The following is a 21448-nucleotide window of genomic DNA, read 5'->3' as shown; positions in this document are numbered from 1 at the left end:
GTATCTCTGTGTTTTTTCTGTATACCTAACATAGTGTAACCATGAGAGGACTAAGTGTTTGTCTCTTTACTGTTGAAGGCTATGAAGATTGTACAGTATGTTCAGTTGTTGTATAGACTGAATAAAAAAACAGTGACATTCTGCTTTGTTGCTGCGACATTTTTATGAAATATGAGCTGAATCAGTACTGAAGTTCTAAAAGAACTGAAGATTAAAATGTAAACAAATAAGGAAGCATATCATTCCACACATATGAAGTCATAGTTTTATTTTAATTTTATTAAGAATAACTATATACGGATGTCCCAGCATTCACTAGTTACAGTTTGAGTCCTTTGATCATCGGCTCCCCCCGCAGACCGAGGAGGAGGTTGTTTGCCGCCAGAGCAGACATGCCATTACGGGTGGTATAAGAGGCACTAGCAATATGTGGGAGAATCACTGTGGGTGGAGAGAATTGAAAAGACAAATGATAGGCCATGAGAAATTAGCGCTGTGATAAAGTGTTAGTGTTACTTTTTTTAAAAAAGCAGCAGTAGTTTGAGCACTAATACTCACCGCAGTTTTTGAGGGTAAAGAGTGGGTGGTTTGTGGGCAGGGGCTCGGGAACAGTGACATCTAACCCAGCTCCTGCAATCTGTCCAGTGGACAGAGCCTCATACAGGTCTTCCTGGTTCACCACACCACCTCTGATATAACAGAAAGACCAGAATTAAAGACAGGAGAAGCACAGATACTGTAGTCATGGCCAGATTAGCCTGCTAACTGAAGATATGATTATTATGATAAATGGCTTCATTGGAGTCTTTAAAGCAAAAATTCAAATACTGATTTGGTTCCACTATCTCAAATGTGAATATTTGATGGGCAACTTAAAGTAAAAGTTCACCCCAAAATCAAATGGTTTTCCTCTTACCTGTAGTGCTATTTATCAGTCTAGACTGTTTTAGTGTGAGTCACTGAGTGGTGGACCTATCGGCTGAAGAGATGTTTGCTGTCTTTCAAATATAATGTAACTAGACGGCACTCAGCTTGTGGTGCTTAAAGCGCGAAAACAATACACTTGAATAGCTCAACAGCAATGTCTCTTTCCATAAATCATTAACCCGCTTACTCAAGAGCAGTTTCATGTGGGAACTATTTTCCTTCTACTGAGCCACACCTGTCAACTAATCTTACACCTCAGCTGAGGAGGGCACCATTAATATTTAAATCTTGTGCTGTCATGGCACGAGCGTCTTGTTCATGAGTAGATGTACGCTTCCTTCTCCATGGTGATATGGTTGGTGGGCAGTTTTTGGGGTAATGCATTACAAAATTCATAATACATGACAAAATTAAAAGACACATTTCCTCCTTTGCTTCTCTCCACTGGAGTTACCTATCTGGCTGTCATTACTCCATCCCTGTCATTCATTTGGTACCGCAGTTGCATGAAGGGGCGGGGCTGTTCTCCCTCTCAGTCCTCCACATACTGTGTGCTGTCCACATCCTCCTTCTCGTCATCATCATTCACCTAAATATTACTATCTGACCTGTTGAAAGTAGTTATATGAGTAATGGAAGAATACTGTGTGACCCATTCCTCTGTTTTGTCGCAGCTGTGTCCCGCCGCCACATTTTCTTCACTGATTCTTAGTCAAACTGCTGTCTGAAGGATTCTGACAGATACAAAAAACATGGAAAATCTAAGCTGTTCTGAAAATTTTAATGATGGATGAAATTTACGTACTCAGACTTTTTAGGCATGCAACAATTTCAGACCAAAACAAACGGACTCATTGTGCAAAGGCCTTTAGCAGTAATGAAGTAATATAACACCTTACCAACAGGATTTTGGGTACTAGTATTACATTTGCCATCCACGTGAAACAACATTACCCTCCTCCCTTTGTAATGCCTAATTGTTTTTCTGAGGTCATTTTGGTTAAAGTAATGTAAAAGTAGTGTTATAGAGTAATATTGTAAAGTAACTACTTTCAAATGAGGGTAACTAGTAATATGTAATGTATTACATGTTGAGAGTAACTTGCCCAGCACTGTTGGTGGGTGAAGTTTGGTAGAAAGAACAATACCTACGTGAAACTGCCTATAACAAGGTCTGAGGACTATGTTGCTCATCATGGTTATCATCCATATTGGAAAGAAAGCAGACATCTCTACGGCCGAAATCTCCAACACTCAGCAACTCACACCAAACCACTCAAGCCTGATAAATAGCACCACAGGTAAGAGGAGAAATATGTATTTTTGATTTTGAGGTGAACTGTCCCTTTAATGTCGCCAGGTTTTGGGCGATTAAACAAGACATTTAAGTATATTAACTGAGGCTTTGGGGAAACACACTTTTATTAGTCAAGTATTTCATTACCTGGCATTGTGTACAATATGTGTTAAAGAGAATCAGTTTGTGTTTAGGATAAGAGTACCTGCTTGTGTTGATAAAGATGGAGGTATTTTTCATCTTGGAGAAGAGGTTCTTGTTGCAGATCTCCTTTGTTTCTGGTGTTAAAGCGCAGCACACAGCCAGGAAATCTGACTGCTTTGCCAGCTCGTCGAAAGAGACTAGACCAAGAGACAGTGCCAGTGATGTTTTCACATTACAATCAAAAGGCTGACTGCAAATTCTCATTATATTCAATCTCATTTCCTTAAAAAAAACAAACAGATCAGAATATTGAGTATCTCTGAAAACAGGACGTAGGTCTCTTTGACTAGTCGTATAGTAAATCTCTATTAAACCACTCCACCCTCCACCTTATATCAAAATAAAATGCTGGCATGAGACATCGTAGTGACCATGAATCTATAGTCCTTACCATATTCTGCATTGATGGCACTGGCCAGCTCAGGCCTGGGGGCCACGTCTGTGTAGATGAACTTCTTTACTTTGAAAGGTGCTAGACGCTCAGCGATTGCCACACCTTAGAGCACAAAGACAGCAGGTAAAGAGTATCTGATTTACAGAAATGGATGTTGGACGATAAGCTAATGTAGATGTTGTACGTAGTGTTTCGGTTGCTCACCAATCCTCCCCAGGCCAAAGATACCCACAGTGCTGTTGGCCAGCTCGTGTCCACACAGCCACAGAGTTCTCCATGTACCCCAGCCACCACTGACACAAGGGACAGATATTTTGTTATTGCATGCATGGATAGCTTTGGGTTTGTGTGTATGTGTGTGTGTGTGTGTGTGTAACATTACGTCTTGGCTTCATGTGTGGCCTCTATGAGCCTCCTGGAGGTAGCGAGGAGCAGAGCGACAGTCAGCTCAGCCACAGCATCGGTCAGAACATCAGGGGTGTAACCCACACGGATCCCTCTGGGGGAAAAAACACACACACAAACATTACACACAATGCTATACAAATACTGTATGTCACCAGGTGTAGTGATGGGCAAACTGATTCTTTTCACAGAATTGGTCCCTTTGGGTCAATACGTGTAAAAGTCTTCAAACCTTTTAAACGTTGCCAACCTTTCAAGTTATGATACTGTTAAAAAAAGAAAGGTTTTAGTTTCTCTGTGACACTCCGTTACAGTACGTGCATGTTCAACAGCTATTGCTGCCCACCCCACAAACCTCTTCAAAGCACTGATTCACTTCCCACTTGTTTGAAGATAGGCTATGTAAGTTCAATATGACATGACAGTCTTTGCTTTTCACTATCAACATGTTTAAATGCCCTGAGCATTAAAATACTGTACAACATTTTGTAGCATTGCCTCCAAATTACACCTTTAAGCTCATGAACACACCAAAGTAAGAAGAATGTCCATCCAAGGAGCACATGAATGCAGCATTGACCTTGGCTGCTGGAGGTCTCGATTTGCGTCTTATTTAATTAGTGGTTGTTTGGTCATTCATTGCTGTTGCCACACTATGTTACAACACGTTTCTGATTTATGAGCTCTACAGGCCGATCTGGTACATACTAGACACTCAGAAGGGCCTTTCAAACGAATTTGTCCGTTCATTTTTACCCATCACTGACCAGGTGGTGGCAGAAATGCAGGTATACACACATAACAACACTTTTGACTTTAAATTTTAAAATACAAATATAGCAATCACCTTTTCTTTAGCTCCTCCAAAGAGAGATGGTCAAAACCCACCGACATAGTACTGAGGACCTTCAGGTTTGGACCTGCAGGAGTACACCAAATATTACACAGGTACATTTGAAAGGGTTTTCATTGCATTCATCATTCAGCTGACTCAAAGACTGTCCTCAGACCTGCAGCATCCAACAACTCGGCATCAATCTTCTCTGTCAGCACGCAGAGAAGAGCATCAACACCTTTGACCTTCTGCAGGAGCTCCTTCCTGGGTACAGGGACGTCATCTGAGTCCCACATCTCAAACTGCACCCTATGAAAACAGAAATCAATTCATGTTTTATTTTATTTACCATAGATGGAAAATTATTGGTTGCTATGCTTCAGCTAAAGCTCCTTTTAAGATATACAGTCTCAGTATTCCAGGCGTTATCACATATATACTGTATACTTTCATATAAATATTTGGACTTTAAGTAAGACATTTCTTCAGCTCTGCTGTGGGGGAATACCCTTTAGGCTACCAGTCTTATCTGACTAACCTAAGGGCAAACAGCAGCAGTCCTGTTTACTCAAAGTAAATGATGAACTTTTCTACACAAACCATTCAAAAAGGTATCACAGTCAAATTAGCTACATGACACCATATGAGATTCTACATAAAAATAATTTATTTGAAAAGACTTAAAAAAGGATACTATGACTCACTGTCCAGATTCACGGAGGATCTTCAGGCCATCTGGTGGGATCTGCCGGGTGACATACACCCGTGGCAGGGATGACATCTCCCTCTGCACGTTGCTAGTTAGACCCCCGGGGATATTCAAAGGAGCAACAGCAATCCGCTGGAGCCGACGCAGTGCCATACGACTGCACCACATTGCAAGGAGAGAGTAAATCTGTGGGCAGGTGTTGGAGAGATGACAGTGGTACTTTGGAGTCTGTTGTGTGCATGTGCATGATTTTGGTTCTAGGTCAGGGGGAGGTCCTTGTGTGTGTCTTTGACCAATGTGAATTGAGGGAGGGGGGTGTCTCTAAAGTCTGAAGTTGAGAGATAATGTCACAGACGAACTGAACAAATAAATCTAAGTCAAATCTTTGTCCAGGTCATTCTCACTTCAGGCCAAACAGATTTCAAGATAGATAGACCTAATGAAGAGGCACAGACTCCTCTCTCACACTCACTCTATCTCTCTCTCTGTCACACACACACACACACACACACACACACACACACACACCCTTACTACTGAACACATATACAAACTAAATTACAGAAATGTAGGCCCATATCAGACAGCAGTAGACATTTATCTTGTCTCTGTAACCCATCACCCAGAGGAGTCAATAGGATGTAAATGTTTCACTTGGCTGTTGACCTTTGTTTCTTCAAACAGCGGAGAACCCTAATGTTGTTTTGTGTTGTCTTCTCTCTGTCTGGCTGGGACTGGTTCAGCAATAGTTTGCTTGCTGACCATTGAGTTTTATGAATAATACATAATATTGTCCAAATAAGATGACTAATAAATGTCTTTGTATCATCATAAAAATAGGAGAGATACTGCTTGCTTTCTGACTGATTCACCTTAGATTGAAAAAGACTGTACCAGTACCACTTAAATGCTTATTGGAGGAGGTAATGTCATAGCTGCGAAATCATACTACCCATGCTATATCATCCAGTTTTATAAGTTTTACAGGACCTAGCAACCTTTTTTCATCCTATTTACAAAACTGTACAAACATTTATTAATGTCATCTGTACATTATAAATATCATACACATCCTACTCGTTTTTTCTTTTTTTTTTTTATAAGTCTCTTCACACCATATAACAATCCCCCTATAGTGTATTTTTGTCTGGGGTGATGAGTGATTTTTTGAAACTATTTTTTTTCTGATAAATATTCTGAAAATGTAATATTTGATATGTAATATTTCAACAATGGCAATAGAATAAAATGTAATTTGCTTTATATCTACAGTACAGGCCAAAAGTTTGGACACACCTTCTCATTCAATGCGTTTTCTTTATTTTCATGACTATTTACATTGTAGATTCTCACTGAAGGCATCAAAACTATGAATGAACACATGTGGAGTTATGCACTTAACAAAAAAAGGTGAAATAACTGAAAACATGTTTTATATTCTAGTTTCTTCAAAATAGCCACCCTTTGCTCTGATTACTGCTTTGCACACTCTTGGCATTCTCTCGATGAGCTTCAAGAGGTAGTCACCTGAAATGGTTTCCACTTCACAGGTGTGCCTTATCAGGGTTAATTAGTGGAATTTCTTGCTTTATCAATGGGGTTGGGACCATCAGTTGTGTTGTGCAGAAGTCAGGTTAATACACAGCCGACAGCCCTATTGGACAACTGTTAAAATTCATATTATGGCAAGAACCAATCAGCTAACTAAAGAAAAACGAGTGGCCATCATTACTTTAAGAAATGAAGGTCAGTCAGTCCGGAAAATTGCAAAACTTTAAATGTGTCCCCAAGTGGAGTCGCAAAAACCATCAAGCACTACAACGAAACTGGCACACATGAGGACCGACCCAGGAAAGGAAGACCAAGAGTCACCTCTGCTTCTGAGGATAAGTTCATCCGAGTCACCAGCCTCAGAAATCGCAAGTTAACAGCAGCTCAGATCAGAGACCAGATGAATGCCACACAGAGTTCTAGCAGCAGACCCATCTCTAGAACAACTGTTAAGAGGAGACTGCGCCAATCAGGCCTTCATGGTCAAATAGCTGCTAGGAAACCACCGCTAAGGAGAGGCAACAAGCAGAAGAGATTTGTTTGGGCCAAGAAACACAAGGAATGGACATTAGACCAGTGGAAATCTGTGCTTTGGTCTGATGAGTCCAAATTTGAGATCTTTGGTTCCAACCGCCGTGTCTTTGTGAGACGCAGAAAAGGTGAACGGATGGATTCCACATGCCTGGTTCCCACTGTGAAGCATGGAGGAGGAGGTGTGATGGTGTGGGGGTGTTTTGCTGGTGACACTGTTGGGGATTTATTCAAAATTGAAGGCACACTGAACCAGCATGGCTACCACAGCATCCTGCAGCGACATGCCATCCCATCCGGTTTGTGTTTAGTTGGACGATCATTTATTTTTCAACAGGACAATGACCCCAAACACACCTCCATGCTGTGTAAGGGCTATTTGACCAAGAAGGAGAGTGATGGAGTGCTGCGGCAGATGACCTGGCCTCCACAGTCACCGGACCTGAACCCAATCCAGATGGTTTGGGGTGAGCTGGACCGCAGAGTGAAGGCAAAGGGGCCAACAAGTGCTAAACACCTCTGGGAACTCCTTCAAGACTGTTGGAAAACCATTTCAGGTGACTACCTCTTGAAGCTCATGGAGAGAATGCCAAGAGTGTGCAAAGCAGTAATCAGAGCAAAGGGTGGCTATTTTGAAGAAACTAGAATATAAAACATGTTTTCAGTTATTTCACCTTTTTTTGTTAAGTACATAACTCCACATGTGTTCATTCATAGTTTTGATGCCTTCAGTGAGAATCTACAATGTAAATAGTCATGAAAATAAAGAAAACGCATTGAATGAGAAGGTGTGTCCAAACTTTTGGCCTGTACTGTACATGTCGGATGGTAATACTTCCTAAAAAGTGAAATTTTAATAACAAAAGTAGTCATGAAAAATGCAGTGACACTATTGGATGACCTCGGTCATGTGATTGCGGTAACCCGGAACCACTCCAAGTTTTTAACCAGTCACAACCATTCATTCGCTAGAGCTCGTCGCGCATACTGACAGGTAGCTACGCATGATTATTTGTCTAATTTTAGCAATACTGACAACGAATTTTTCAGATTTATTTATAGAGTGATAATATCTAAAACAGCTGTCTACCCTGGGGAGTTGTTTGTAGCCCAACGTATGTGTCATCACTTTTAACGAGTTTATGACAAGTGTCCTCGCCACCGGCACCAGGCAGCAGTGGCACTCAGTGCTAGCTAGCTGTAGCTGCTAACGTTAAGCTTTCCTCAGCAGGTTCATGAATCCACCAGCGTTATTATGGCAGCTAACTGTAATGTTTGACTGTTAGAAGACGTCACTTAATTGCCTCAAGACAGTCACTTTACCTTTGCGCTGGACTGACAGTTGTCAGGTCAACAACATTGCTGTCAACTAGAGTTAGCCGGCACTAGGAGTAACTTAGCCATTTAGCTAACCTACAACAGGGCGTTGGTTTTAGATTATTAGCTACCAATAACAATCAAAACGTTTAATAGCTTTGGTAATCACTGTCTGCTACATTTATATGTTTCAATAGGTAGAGCCGTTATCTCTCAGACAGTTGAATTCCCCCCTCTTCCCCTCCCAGCATGGCTGCAGACTCGATGGAGATTGACGACTCTCTTTACAGGCAAGTCAAGTTACTGTTTTCCCTTACTGAGGAACTGTTCGTTACTTGTGAGGGTGGAGGGTGTGTTGCAGAAAGGGGGAGGCACGTCAAATAATTTATAAGCACTGGACAGGAACCTATGTTTTTATTTCAGCTTAGGTGAGAGGCATACACATTTAAATGATTATATTTTGTGTTTTTTTTATTGCCAATATTTAATGAAAACCTACCTTGCAAACTGGTTTGGAAGGCGTGTTATCTTTAAAAAGATTTAAAATGACACCATTTATCATAGCCAGAAACTGTAAAAACAAAAATTATCGTTTGCTTTTCAAATATCTGACGGTCCTTGGACACATCATGTGTATCAAATGCTTTCATCCGGGGAAAAAAACAAAACAAAAACAAATCTGAGCTGAAAATAGTGATATATTTCATCAAAATCACTGCATTCTACATCTCATTTAAAATTTAAAAAATAAACAGTTTGCACTAACGGACCAGCATGCACTAAAGGAGTGTAAACTGAGGCTTTTTTCAACTCCTGAATTTTGTCTTTAACTTTCACACATCAAAGGGTACATTTTAAAAATCCAATAACTCCTGTATGGTGGAGGTGGTGTCATGCATTTTCTACCAGTCATTGAGGGGGGCTCAAGGGAAAATAATTGTAGCTTCAGCGAGGCTCAAAATTTAAAAAAAAAAAGAAGTCACATCCCAGCCACCCCTCCCCTCTGATAAATGAAGCATAGTCCCTATAGAACTTGGAACTACAGATAACGTTACAACACAGGAAACTACAGTACTGTACTTTATACTACAGTCAGCTATACTACACTTGGTGTCACTCTATCACTGTATCACACTCTATCTAGCACTTTCCCTCACACTTCCTTTTCCTTCGTATCTGTCTGTGCAGCCGCCAGCGTTATGTGCTGGGAGACAGTGCTATGCATCAGATGGCCCAGTCCTCAGTCTTCCTCAGTGGAATGGGAGGACTGGGAATCGAGATTGGTAGGTGAAATAACACATTGTTGCACAACAGTACTGTAATATATTAGATATCGTAGTATTCACATGGTCTGGTGTCACACTAAGCAATGTAACGTCTGGTTTTACAGCAAAGAATATTGTCCTGGCTGGTGTGAAGGTATGTGCTTTCACTAAATAACATGATCATCCAATATGTAGACAATATGTAATGTTACATTGTGAAGTGCCTTGAAAATTTGTCTTCCTGTGGAGTAATCTTTTGTATCTGTGTGCATGTGCGTGTACAGGCAGTCACCCTTCATGACACAAAGCAGTGTGAAACCTGGGATCTGGGCTCCAACTTCTTTATCCGCAAAGAGGATGTGTTGAGCCAAAGAAGAAGGTAATACACACCACATCACTGAACTGTTCCTCTTAACCTCTGATGTTACTTGCAATATTATATACTCACTTTTCTACAACAGGGTGGAGGCAGTGTGCCCTCGAGTCGCAGAGTTGAACCCTTATGTCCATGTTGACATGTCTTACTCTGCTCTGGACAATAACACTGATCTCAGCTTTCTTGCAAAGTATCAGGTAAGGCATTTATTTTCAGTTTGTAGTTTATTTATTCATGGAGAACGGAAGATGTAATCGGCTTGGATTCACAGCAGCTGACATAGTTTGTACTAAAGGCACTGTCTCATGGTGTAAAAGGTTAAATGTCAATAAAAACTTCTTCAGCAGATCCCTAACCCTAACCCAACCCAAATGCTCCGTTTTTTTAAAACTGTCATATTTTAACCAGAATATGGATATATTGAGTAAGCATTGCTCCTCGGGCATTGGAAATGCTACAGTTAAAGGTCAAAGTTTGAAACTGCCAAACCATCTTGTCAGATATGATAAAACATTCAGGGTTGTAGCATCCTTTTCTTATATTGTAGATAATCTTAGTTAAATGTGCATTGTTTTCTGCTCTGCGCTCTCCTCCAGTGTGTGATTCTGACTGAAGCCAGATTGAGTTTACAGAAGAGAGTGAATGAGTTCTGCCACTCACAGCGACCCCCCATCAGAGTAAGTCTGGATTCCCCATAGCGGTTGTGCGTCACAGAGCATTAGCTAAGTCATGTCTTACACATAGGCAACACACAAGACAAATATTAACCAAACCTTGTGTCTGTGTATTAAGTAAACTGTTCTACCTTATGCTCTTTCCAGTTCATTGGCTGCGATGCATACGGCATCTGTGTGCGGGTGTTTTGTGATTTTGGAGATGAGTTTGAGGTGTCAGATCCCACAGGGGAGGAGCCCAAGGAGATTTTCATCCAAAGTATCACTCAGGTAGACTGAACAAAACAGACATTAGTAACAGTCTCCCATCTATCTGTCTGTCTGTCTGTTTGTCCGTCTTCCTGTCTGTCTATATGTCCGTCTTCCTGTCTGTCTATATGTCCGTCTTCCTGTCTGTCTGTCTGTCTGTCTGTCTGTCTTCCTGTCTGTCTTCTGTCAGACCTTTTTTAAATTGTGAAATGTGATAATGAAATAAATGCAGTACCATAATTGGCCCTTCTCTAGGCCCTGCCCTTTGTGATGGTCCATCAAGCATTTGTTTGCAGCCCAATGTCACTAGCTGCACTCCCTGAAGAAATACTATATAATTTTTGGAAAGACAAAAGGCGAATTCAGAGAGAAGCAAATGAAAGGGTCTACAATACAATAAAAGCAAGAGACGGAAGATAATGAAATTAAGGATTGACCAATAACTGTGGGAACAATACTGTTCCTGTAAAGCAGGGTAGGTCCTCATTCACACACAGCAAAAGTAGCACATTCATTCAGTATACCCTCAGTAGCGAGCGCAGAATAAAAGTGCTAACTTAGTAATAAAATATAACATTTAACATATATCTCTCTCCAACCTCTTTGGGTAGTGTCACATATGCCCTAGGCACAACATTAAGCCATGAGTTGCTGAAAATGAAGAAAATCTGACATGATTGCATTAGAATCTATGGTGCACAGCCGGGGAGTTTTCAGACCCTGTGTCAGAGTTGGCTGATGCTATGCTGTGATTTGCCCAGGCTGTGTTTGAGGATGGGACTTAGCAAAGGGTCAATTCAAATTTGGAAGTATAATAATGGAAATATGAGCCCACCAAGGCAGCATCTGTTCTAAAAAACACTTCTCTCTTTGAATTTGGACATTTCAGGACAATCCTGGGGTGGTAACCTGCATGGACAACCAACCCCATGGCTTACAGACAGGCCAGACTGTTGTCTTCAGAGAGGTCAATGGCATGGAGGAAATCAATGGCACTGCACGGCAGGTTTCAGGTATTATTTCTTTATTGTCAATGATAAGTTCAGTAAATTTGATTTTTTTTTTTAAGTTCATCATTACTATTGTATAACACCAGCATACCCAATGGATCACAAATTTACACACCACTTAGATAAGCTAAACAAATACTCTGTTCTTAATAACATACTGGGTCTATTTGTCACATTTTGAACTGTTCCAAGAGGAGATTTGGTGAGGTATTTTTTAATAAGGTGAGAATTGTGCATTAATCTAATCTAATATGTGTGTGTGTGTCTGTGTCTGTGTCTGTGTGTGTCTTGCTTGAATGTGACTGTGTGGTATTAGTCCTTTCCCCTTACAGCTTTGCAATAGGAGACACATCCCAACTACAACCATATGCACATGGAGGTTTCTTTGTTCTGGTGAAAACTCCCAAGACCTACAGATTTGTAAGTCGACTAGTTGTCACATCAACCAGACACATCACACAACAGGCACATACCCTTTAAAATAAATGTATTATGTGTGTGTGTGTGTGTGTGTGTGTGTGTGTGTGTGTGTGTGTGTGTGTGTCCATGCATTTATCCACTTATGTATTTCAGGAGACAATAGAGAGACAGTTGTGTGATCCTCAGGTCCTGATTCCAGACTTCAGCAAACCAGAGGTGAGAGTTTAATGCTGTTCCTTGAGACTGCACTACAAAGCAAGTTGAATGGGCTAGTTAGCCAGCTGATGTTAGGCAACTAAGACTGGGCGGTTCCACAGTTAAGCTCACTCTTTGTACCAAGGCAAATCACCAAAAAGCTTAAACTATACAGTATAACCCACTCCATTGGATCAAAACTATGAACCAATCAGCATTCAGGAATAATAAAGCCACCGTACCTTCAGGATCCCAACTTTGCCAAAAACACTGCCTTCACAATATATTTACATGTAAAGTAATACATTTGTGTACAGACCAATAGAATCACTTGGCTTTTTAGTGTACTTAAGTTGTGTGCTTATTCTTCTTTTCCTGGGTTAGTTTCAGTGAAGCCATATATCTCAAAGATAATCTCACTTAGTCAACTTAGCAGTGTGATACTGTTGTTTACAAATGCCTTGTACTGTACTGCTTATTTGAGTTTAACCAAGCTTATCCTCTCAATCCTTTTTTAAATCTACCCATCAGGCCCCGCTACAGATCCATGCAGCCATGTTGGCTCTGGACATCTTCCAGGAGCAGCACAGTAGACTTCCCAACATCGGGTAAACAAAATATTTCTCTGCTTTTCACTGTCTAGATCTTATCTGCTGCTCTACGTCCTGTACTCCTAACAGTGCCTGAAGATTTTATTTGTCCTGGCTGTGGTTTTCAGTCTGTGAACTTGTTGAAATGTGACACATTCAGTTGTGAGCATGTTACCTTTCTACCATCAGGTGTTTACAGGATGCTGAGGTTTTACTGAAGCTAACTGAGGAAGTGAATGCAACCCTCAGGAACAAAGTGAGTGCTTTTTTTTTATACATCCTTTATGATTTGATTGTCTTGAACTTGCAGAGATGCACATATATCCTCTTTGACAGACAATTGCACGCACACAGATGCCTTAACCCCCCCTTTTCTTCCTCATTCATCCAGGCTTCTGTGAATACTGAGTTAGTGCGCTGTCTGTCAAGAACAGCGAGGGGAACTCTTCCTCCGTTAGCAGCAGCTGTAGGAGGTCTGGCCAGCCAGGAAGTTCTTAAGGCCATCACAGGGAAGTTTGCACCACTGCAGCAATGGGTAGGCTACTCTACTTGAACTGTAGACCTCCTTTTTTAGAAGTAAAATGGTGCTTTTTGAAAGTTCAGCAGCTCATTGTCTTTCAATATTTGTTTCTCGTGTGTTTAGTTTTATCTGGATGCCATCGAAGTAGTCAGGCCACTTCAATCTGTTTCTGCTGAAGAGTTTTTCCCGAGGGGTGATCGGTATGATGGATTACGAGCATGCATTGGCGAATCAATGTGTCTAGAACTGCACAAGCTTAAGGTCTTCATGGTAAGGATTGCGCAGTACATCCAAGACCACTTTTATGTTGAATTATATTAAGGTTTATGTCCAAATGAACCCTAAAATGTCTTCTCTTCCAGGTGGGCTGTGGTGCCATCGGCTGTGAAATGCTGAAAAACTTTGCCCTGCTTGGTGTGGGATTGACCAAGAGCTCAGGAGAGGTGGTTGTTCATTCTGTATTTCCTCTCCTCGGTTTGACTGTATTTCTTTATGTTTTGCAATATATCTCATAGCTTGGCTATATGTATCTAGTGAAACATTGCACTCTGCATCTGTCAATCCTCAGGTATGCATCACAGACCCAGACCTTATAGAAAAGTCCAACCTCAATCGGCAGTTTCTCTTCAGACCACATCATATACAGGTGAACAGATTCCTCATTCTCTTTTCTTCAACCTTCTCAACTGTAATGCCGTATTCCCTCAGCTTCACTAGTAGCAATGTGTGAAATTGTGTCTCTTCTGCTGTGCAGCTGTGTTATGTAGGAAGTAGGAAAATGTAAGATCGGACTGGTAATTGCTGATGCTGAAACACTCAGATTACAATCAGAGCTAAATCAAACATGAGCGTAATCAACCACACAGATATTTACACACTTTTTTTCCTGATCTTCCTGTCTCTCAGAAACCGAAGAGTACCACAGCAGCAGAAGCCACTCGCGAAATCAACCCAGACCTGCAGGTGGATGCTCAACTCAACAAGGTGTGTCCAGCTACTGAGAGCATCTACAATGACTCCTTCTACTCCCGCCTGAACCTAGTGGTCACTGCGCTGGACAACGTGGAGGCCCGGAGATATGTAGATAGGTTGGTGCAAATATTAACGTGACACAAATTGTACTCTCCAAACCATTCAGTTGATTTTAGCTTCTTTCCCATAAACAGTGGCCCTAGAATGATTTTTATTGACTGAACCTACCCCTCGTCAGGAACTCAGAAAGAGCACGCTTATGAGATGAATGCAGGAATTGACAGACATTGAGTTTCTACATATATTTTATTTTCAGCCGCTGTGTATCCAATCAAAAACCTCTCCTGGACTCTGGCACCATGGGAACTAAAGGACACACAGAAATCATTGTGCCAAATTTGACAGAGTCCTACAATAGCCATGTGAGTATGTGTGTGTGTGTGTGATCATATTTGTGTTTTTATGCCTCCACACGGATAACAGATGTGGCTAGCAGCACTATGTCTTCAGGGTTTCCATCCACCCATTTGTCTGTTCATTTCTTGTGAACGTGATATGTCAAGAATGCCTTCAGGGAATTTCCTCAGATTTGGCACAAACGTCCACTTGGACTCAACAATGAACTGATTACCTTTAGGTGGTCAAAGATCACAGTGACCTCGCGTCAGTCCTGTTCTCATGAATGTGGGAAGGAATTTCTTTAGAATTGGCACAAATGGCCACTTGGACTCACGGATGAGCTGATGAGACTTTGGTGGTCAAAGGTCACTGTGACCTCACAAAACTATTTTTTGGCCATAAATCAAGAATCCACTCGCTAATTAAGACAACATTTGACACACATGTCTAATGGGAGCAAATGATGAACTGATGACAATTTATATCCAAAAGGTCAAAGGTCAGCTTCACCATGACATCATCATGTTCTGCAAAAACTCTTTTTTTGGTCATTACTTAACATCATAACTCGGGAACAGAAGGGAACATTTGGTCACATCCTCAATTGGACACTAACACCTCCGTCCACCTTGAAACTGGTGACTGAATAGATTAAGTAAGAGTATAAACTGTAACTTGACTGGTTGATGGAGGCATACAACTACAAGGCATAGTTTTAGTTCATTCCTTGATTTATCTCACTCTCACACAGACACAGACATTTGTTTTTACAGTGCTCCTAACTAAATCTATCCTGTCCTTTGCTTACCAGAGGGACCCCCCAGAAGAGGAGATCCCATTCTGCACTCTCAAGTCTTTCCCCTCTGTCATAGAGCACACCATTCAGTGGGCCAGAGACAAGGTCAGCCTGCTCAAAACCCAACATGTCATCAATGTTATCATTTTTGACAGTGTGTGACAGTGTTCTGTCCTGGCTTTCCTAATTTTAAACTTTTCTTTTTTGGGTTTGTCTAGTTTGAGAATTCGTTTGTCCACAAGCCCTCCATGTACAACTCCTTCTGGCAGACCCACTCCTCAGCTGAAGCCGTGCTTCAGGTAAGACTTTGTACGCTACAAGTGCTGTCTGACTTATTATAAGTTGCCTTTGTGTTGATCCTTGCCAGCAATGTATATTTTATTTGAAGATTTTTTTTGTGTGTGTGTGTTATAGAAAATGCAGGTGGGGGAAAGTCTTGAGGGGGCATTCCAGGTCATTAAGCTGCTTAGCAAACGGCCTAGCACATGGGAACATTGCATCAGTATTGCCCGTTTGAAATTCGAAAAGTATTTCAAGAGAAAGGTAAGGAGTTTCTTCCTGAAAATACATATTCATTCAATAAATTTTATGTACAAGTGTGTTAGAGCACCTCCACAACACTGATTTTGTTTTTATGTAGGCCCTACAACTGTTGCACTCTTTCCCCCTGGACACAAGGTTAAAAGATGGAAGTAAGTTTTCCTCAAACACGTTTTCCTCCTAAGTTACAAAATTATTTTAGTCATTTAATATGAAAAAACTACAGTATAAATGTAATAAACTTAAAAGCAAAGTAAATAGTGATTTTTTTTTCTTCCCTTCTTAGGTTTGTTTTGGCAGTCCCCAAAAAGACCTCCAGCACCTTTTGAGTTTGACTTGAAAGACTCTTTGTGAGTATAATGCTCTTACATTACAGTTTAAGGCTTTCTTGTATTGTATGTGTTATATCTAAGCTCTTCAAACCCTCCTCTTTCCACATCAGGCACATCACTTTCATTGTCAGCACTGCACGGCTCTTTGCAGGGATTTATAACATCCCTTACTCAGAAAAGGTAGGTCACGTACACTCACGCCTACACTCTCATAATCACTTGCACTTACTGACTGACTGAACTTCTCAGGATCTCTCTGAAGAGACGGTAATCAGGGTTCTGTCGGATGTCAAAATTCCTGAGTACAGGCCCTCAGAGAAAGTAAGTACCTCCATTGATCTGGTCTTTGATGTCTATTTAAGTGTAAAATGAATCCTAATCTTGTTGATTGTTGTGGACCTGTCCTTTCCAGTGTATAGAGACGGATGAGACGGCAAAGAAGCCTGATCACATGAAGATGCCTCTAAGCAGTGAAGAGGAGAGGGAGGCCATCATACAGCTGGAGCAGGCCATTGCTACTGGCAATGTCACAGCAGGTTCAGAAACACAACAGGCAGATTTGTAGATGGACACTCAAAATGACAGCTAAATCAGAAACTTGGAGGGGTTTCAGTAATATGTGTTACAACAGGAACAGGCACTTTCTCCTTATTATTAGGTGGGCAAGACTAAATTACAAACACTGTAAAATTACGTCTAATAACCAGTGACAATGTTTGTGCTTTCACATGCAGAGAGGTTACAGATGAGTCCACTGCAGTTTGAAAAGGACGATGATGGCAACGGACACATGGACTTTGTCACATCAGCATCTGCCCTCAGAGCCAAGATGTACTCCATCGAGCCCGCTGACAGACTCAAGACCAAACGAATTGCTGGCAAGATCATTCCTGCTATTGCCACGGCAACAGCTGCTGTGGCTGGACTGGTGAGAACCGTTTACAATCTTTCCATATATGCTATTGATGGTTTAACTTGGTGCCATGTTTTTGAAGGACCTACAAATATTGGGCAATGTCATTTTCAATTCAAGAACAGTAGCCTTTTGCATTCAGCATTATTGCTTGATACATGGTCATCAGTATTTTTTCCATTTCTTTAAATTTGACAGTGCAAATGACCTCAATGCCTGCCTTTGAGGGGGTGGGGCCATGTACTTTTTATACCTTCACAGTGGCGATAGCCTTAGTCGGCGGCATTTTGTTTTCAGGTTGTCCATCCTTCCTATCCGTCCACATGGAACGTGATGTCTCAAGAACGCTTTGAGGAAATTTCGTCAAATTTGACACAAACGTCCCCTTGATCTTAACAATGAAATGATTACATTTTGGTGATCATAGGTCAAAGGTCGGGGTCACTGTGACCCTGTCTATCTCATTCTTGTGAATACAGTATCCTTTTTTCAAATTTGGCACAAATGTTTACTTGGGCTCAATGATGAACTGATTTGGTTTTGGTGGTCAGAGGTCAAGGTCAGTGTGACCTTAAAAAAAACTGTGTTTAAAAGTTAAGTGTACCATGCCTCATGGAAATGTAGCAGCAAGTCAGTTCAGCAGTATTCAGTAGTCTGATGGCCTGTTGGTAGAAGCTGTTTGTCAGTCTTGTTGTCCTGGGTTTCACACTCCTGTAGCATCTGCCTGATGGCAGAAGTGTGAAAAGACTGTGGTTGGGATGTGTTCTATCCTTGATGATGTCATTGGCCTTCCTGATGACCGTGCTGCTGTTATGAATGTCCTAAATGGATGGGAAGGCTGTGATCACCTCAAGGGAATTTCTTCAAATTTGGCACAAACGTTCACATGGACTCAGTGATGAATTGATGAGATTTTGGTGGTCAAATGTCAAGGTCACTATGACTATGTGAACAGAGTTTCTCCACAACACTTCAATGGAATTTTTTCAAATTTGACACAAACATGCGCTTGGATTGAAGAATAAATTGATTAGTATTTGGAGGTGAAGGATCAAGGTCAGTGTATACAGTAATACACTATGATCATCTGGTCATAGGTCACATCTGTTGTTTTGTCTCAATTCCTCCTGTTTTCTTTGCGGTTCTTGCATACTTTTACAGCTGAAGTTACATCTAGTAACTTTTATTACTAACAGCAGAATACCATGGGGAACACTGGGTGTTTTTGCCACCTTATTACAAAGTCATTAGTAATATCTGCTTTCTCAGTGGAGCAGCTCCAAACTGCATTAGGCTTTGCCCATGTGTGGCACAGCAGCATTCTCGTGATGTCTGTCGTTTAATCAGTCAGATAGTGATGTAATTGGACAACGAGCAAGACTACTAAGTGGTGACTACAGAGACAGGCAGCTGCATCAGACCCAAAGTAGCGCATACGTCAATACATTTTTTTATAGGCTATCAGATTTTGAAAAGTAAATGCATAGAAAATCAATATGTGGTGGTCAGTGTTTATATTGTGGCGGGCCGTCAAAAATAGATCAGTGAATGGGGAAACACTGGGTAGAGCCAGAGATCGACCCTAGAACAAGCTGGAGACATTATATATAGATACATACAGTACAGGCCAAAAGTTTGGACACACCACATCATTCAATGCATCATTCAATGCGTGGCATTCTCTCGATGAGCTTCAAGAGGTAGTCACCTGAAATGGTTTCCACTTCACAGGTGTGCCTTATCAGGGTTAATTAGTGGAATTTCTTGCTTTATCAATGGGGTTGGGACCATCAGTTGTATTGTGCAGTAGTCAGGTTAATACACAGCCGACAGCCCTATTGGACAACTGTTAAAATTCATATTATGGCAAGAACCAATCAGCTAACTAAAGAAAAACGAGTGGCTATCATTACTTTAAGAAATGAAGGTCAGTCAGTCAGGAAAATTGCAAAAACTTTAAATGTGTCCCCAAGTGGAGTCGCAAAAACCATCAAGCGCTACAACGAAACTGGCACACATGAGGACCGACCCAGGAAAGGAAGACCAAGAGTCACCTCTGCTTCTGAGGATAAGTTCATCCGAGTCACCAGCCTCAGAAATCGCAAGTTAACAGCAGCTCAGATCAGAGACCAGATGAATGCCACACAGAGTTCTAGCAGCAGACCCATCTCTAGAACAACTGTTAAGAGGAGACTGCGCCAATCAGGCCTTCATGGTCAAATAGCTGCTAGGAAACCACTGCTAAGGAGAGGCAACAAGCAGAAGAGATTTGTTTGGGCCAAGAAACACAAGGAATGGACATTAGACCAGTGGAAATCTGTGCTTTGGTCTGATGAGTCCAAATTTGAGATCTTTGGTTCCAACCGCCGTGTCTTTGTGAGATGCAGAAAAGGTGAACGGATGGATTCCACATGCCTGGTTCCCACTGTGAAGCATGGAGGAGGAGGTGTGATGGTGTGGGGGTGTTTTGCTGGTGACACTGTTGGGGATTTATTCAAAATTGAAGGCACACTGAACCAGCATGGCTACCACAGCATCCTGCAGCGACATGCCATCCCATCCGGTTTGCGTTTAGTTGGACGATCATTTATTTTTCAACAGGACAATGACCCCAAACACACCTCCAGGCTGTGTAAGGGCTATTTGACCAAGAAGGAGAGTGATGGAGTGCTGCGGCAGATGACCTGGCCTCCACAGTCACCGGACCTGAACCCAGTCGAGATGATTTGGGGTGAGCTGGACCGCAGAGTGAAGGCAAAGGGGCCAACAAGTGCTAAACACCTCTGGGAACTCCTTCAAGACTGTTGGAAAACCATTTCAGGTGACTACCTCTTGAAGCTCATGGAGAGAATGCCAAGAGTGTGCAAAGCAGTAATCAGAGCAAAGGGTGGCTATTTTGAAGAAACTAGAATATAAAACATGTTTTCAGTTATTTCACCTTTTTTTGTTAAGTACATAACTCCACATGTGTTCATTCATAGTTCTGATGCCTTCAGTGAGAATCTACAATGTAAATAGTCATGAAAATAAAGAAAACGCATTGAATGAGAAGGTGTGTCCAAACTTTTGGCCTGTACTGTATATCACACCTGGCTTAACAGCGCATTTGGATCCCCCAGAGGGTGCTGGAAAATGTTGCTGGGGAGTGGGATGTCTAGACTACCTTGTGTAGCCTGCTGCCACAGTGACCCAGCCTTTGATAAGCGGAGGATTAATGGATGGATGTTCAGACATGTAGTATATGTGTATCAATATAAATAGATATACCCATAATTTCACTTTATTATTTTGATGTCCTCAGGTGGCCCTTGAGTTGGTGAAGGTGGTTGGAGGCTACGAATTTGAATCTTTCAAAAACTGCTTCTTTAACCTGGCCATTCCTGTAGTGGTGCTCACTGAGCCTGCTGCTGTTAAACAGTCACACATCAGGTAAGGGCATATGTACAATTTCTCAATCTGACTGTCTCTCACACTAATTTAAAATGATGATGTGTTTTATTTTTTTACACTTATGATCACACTTTGCAACTATTATACTATAAAAACAGCAAAGGGAAAATCTAGTGACAGCTGTATGATGTCTTTCCCAGGGACAACATCTACTTCTCCATTTGGGACTGTTGGACCATCTTTGGCCACGAGGACTTCACTCTCTCTGACTTCATGAATGCAGTGAGGGTGAGAACCATTTACTCGTGTTCTACTTTGTTGATGTATTAGTCCATTCAGAGGCAGTTACCATATTATTGTATTTTCCCTGAGGTTTGTCATTGCTTCTCTGTAGTTTATCTTCTTCTGTCTTGTTGTTTTATTTCAGGAAAAGTACGGAATTGAACCGACGATGGTTGTCTATGGTGTGAAGATGCTGTATGTGCCTGTGATGCCTGGACACTCAAAGAGACTCAAGCTAACGTAAGTATTTCCTGATTTGTGATACTCATTCTTCTTGACCCCTGAAGAACACTGTGCCCTCCTGCTCACCCCAACCCTAACATTAGGGATCAGACTTACAAAACAGAACCTTTTA

The 21448-nt window shown here is 41.4% G+C and overlaps 2 protein-coding genes across 2 annotated transcripts in view; one reads left to right on the top strand and one right to left on the bottom strand.

Annotated features, from left to right (window-relative positions):
- Positions 1–258: 258 nt before the first annotated feature.
- Positions 259–5010, bottom strand: grhprb (glyoxylate reductase/hydroxypyruvate reductase b). Its single transcript, XM_033624572.2, has 9 exons — positions 4767–5010; positions 4238–4371; positions 4075–4147; positions 3205–3321; positions 3027–3115; positions 2820–2924; positions 2430–2565; positions 559–689; positions 259–441 (listed from the first exon to the last, which is right to left on the bottom strand). The coding sequence occupies exons 1-9, from the start codon at positions 4937–4939 to the stop codon at positions 320–322; spliced, it is 1080 nt and encodes a 359-aa protein (XP_033480463.1). The 5' UTR covers positions 4940–5010; the 3' UTR covers positions 259–319.
- A 2782-nt stretch (positions 5011–7792) lies between these two features.
- Positions 7793–21448, top strand: part of uba6 (ubiquitin like modifier activating enzyme 6) — a 16648-nt gene continuing 2992 nt past the window's right edge. Inside the window, exons 1-31 of the mRNA XM_033624039.2 lie at positions 7793–7847; positions 8368–8460; positions 9359–9453; positions 9561–9589; positions 9720–9814; positions 9897–10008; positions 10408–10488; positions 10633–10755; positions 11624–11747; positions 12061–12164; positions 12318–12380; positions 12891–12967; positions 13139–13205; positions 13341–13484; positions 13593–13739; positions 13832–13912; positions 14038–14115; positions 14376–14557; positions 14758–14863; positions 15652–15741; positions 15855–15935; positions 16051–16179; positions 16277–16328; positions 16463–16526; positions 16619–16688; positions 16758–16829; positions 16921–17044; positions 17243–17436; positions 20723–20850; positions 21012–21099; positions 21239–21333. Of these exons, the coding sequence (XP_033479930.1) occupies positions 8420–8460; positions 9359–9453; positions 9561–9589; positions 9720–9814; positions 9897–10008; positions 10408–10488; positions 10633–10755; positions 11624–11747; positions 12061–12164; positions 12318–12380; positions 12891–12967; positions 13139–13205; positions 13341–13484; positions 13593–13739; positions 13832–13912; positions 14038–14115; positions 14376–14557; positions 14758–14863; positions 15652–15741; positions 15855–15935; positions 16051–16179; positions 16277–16328; positions 16463–16526; positions 16619–16688; positions 16758–16829; positions 16921–17044; positions 17243–17436; positions 20723–20850; positions 21012–21099; positions 21239–21333 (2936 nt within the window). The 5' untranslated portion in view covers positions 7793–7847; positions 8368–8419. The remainder of the gene's footprint in view (positions 7848–8367; positions 8461–9358; positions 9454–9560; positions 9590–9719; positions 9815–9896; positions 10009–10407; positions 10489–10632; positions 10756–11623; positions 11748–12060; positions 12165–12317; positions 12381–12890; positions 12968–13138; positions 13206–13340; positions 13485–13592; positions 13740–13831; positions 13913–14037; positions 14116–14375; positions 14558–14757; positions 14864–15651; positions 15742–15854; positions 15936–16050; positions 16180–16276; positions 16329–16462; positions 16527–16618; positions 16689–16757; positions 16830–16920; positions 17045–17242; positions 17437–20722; positions 20851–21011; positions 21100–21238; positions 21334–21448) is intronic.

This window comes from Epinephelus lanceolatus, chromosome 3, assembly GCF_041903045.1.
Source record: "Epinephelus lanceolatus isolate andai-2023 chromosome 3, ASM4190304v1, whole genome shotgun sequence".
NCBI classification, from domain to species: Eukaryota; Metazoa; Chordata; class Actinopteri; order Perciformes; family Serranidae; genus Epinephelus; species Epinephelus lanceolatus.
Note: the sequence above shows the minus strand (reverse complement) of the source record. Positions and strands in the feature narration are given on the sequence as shown.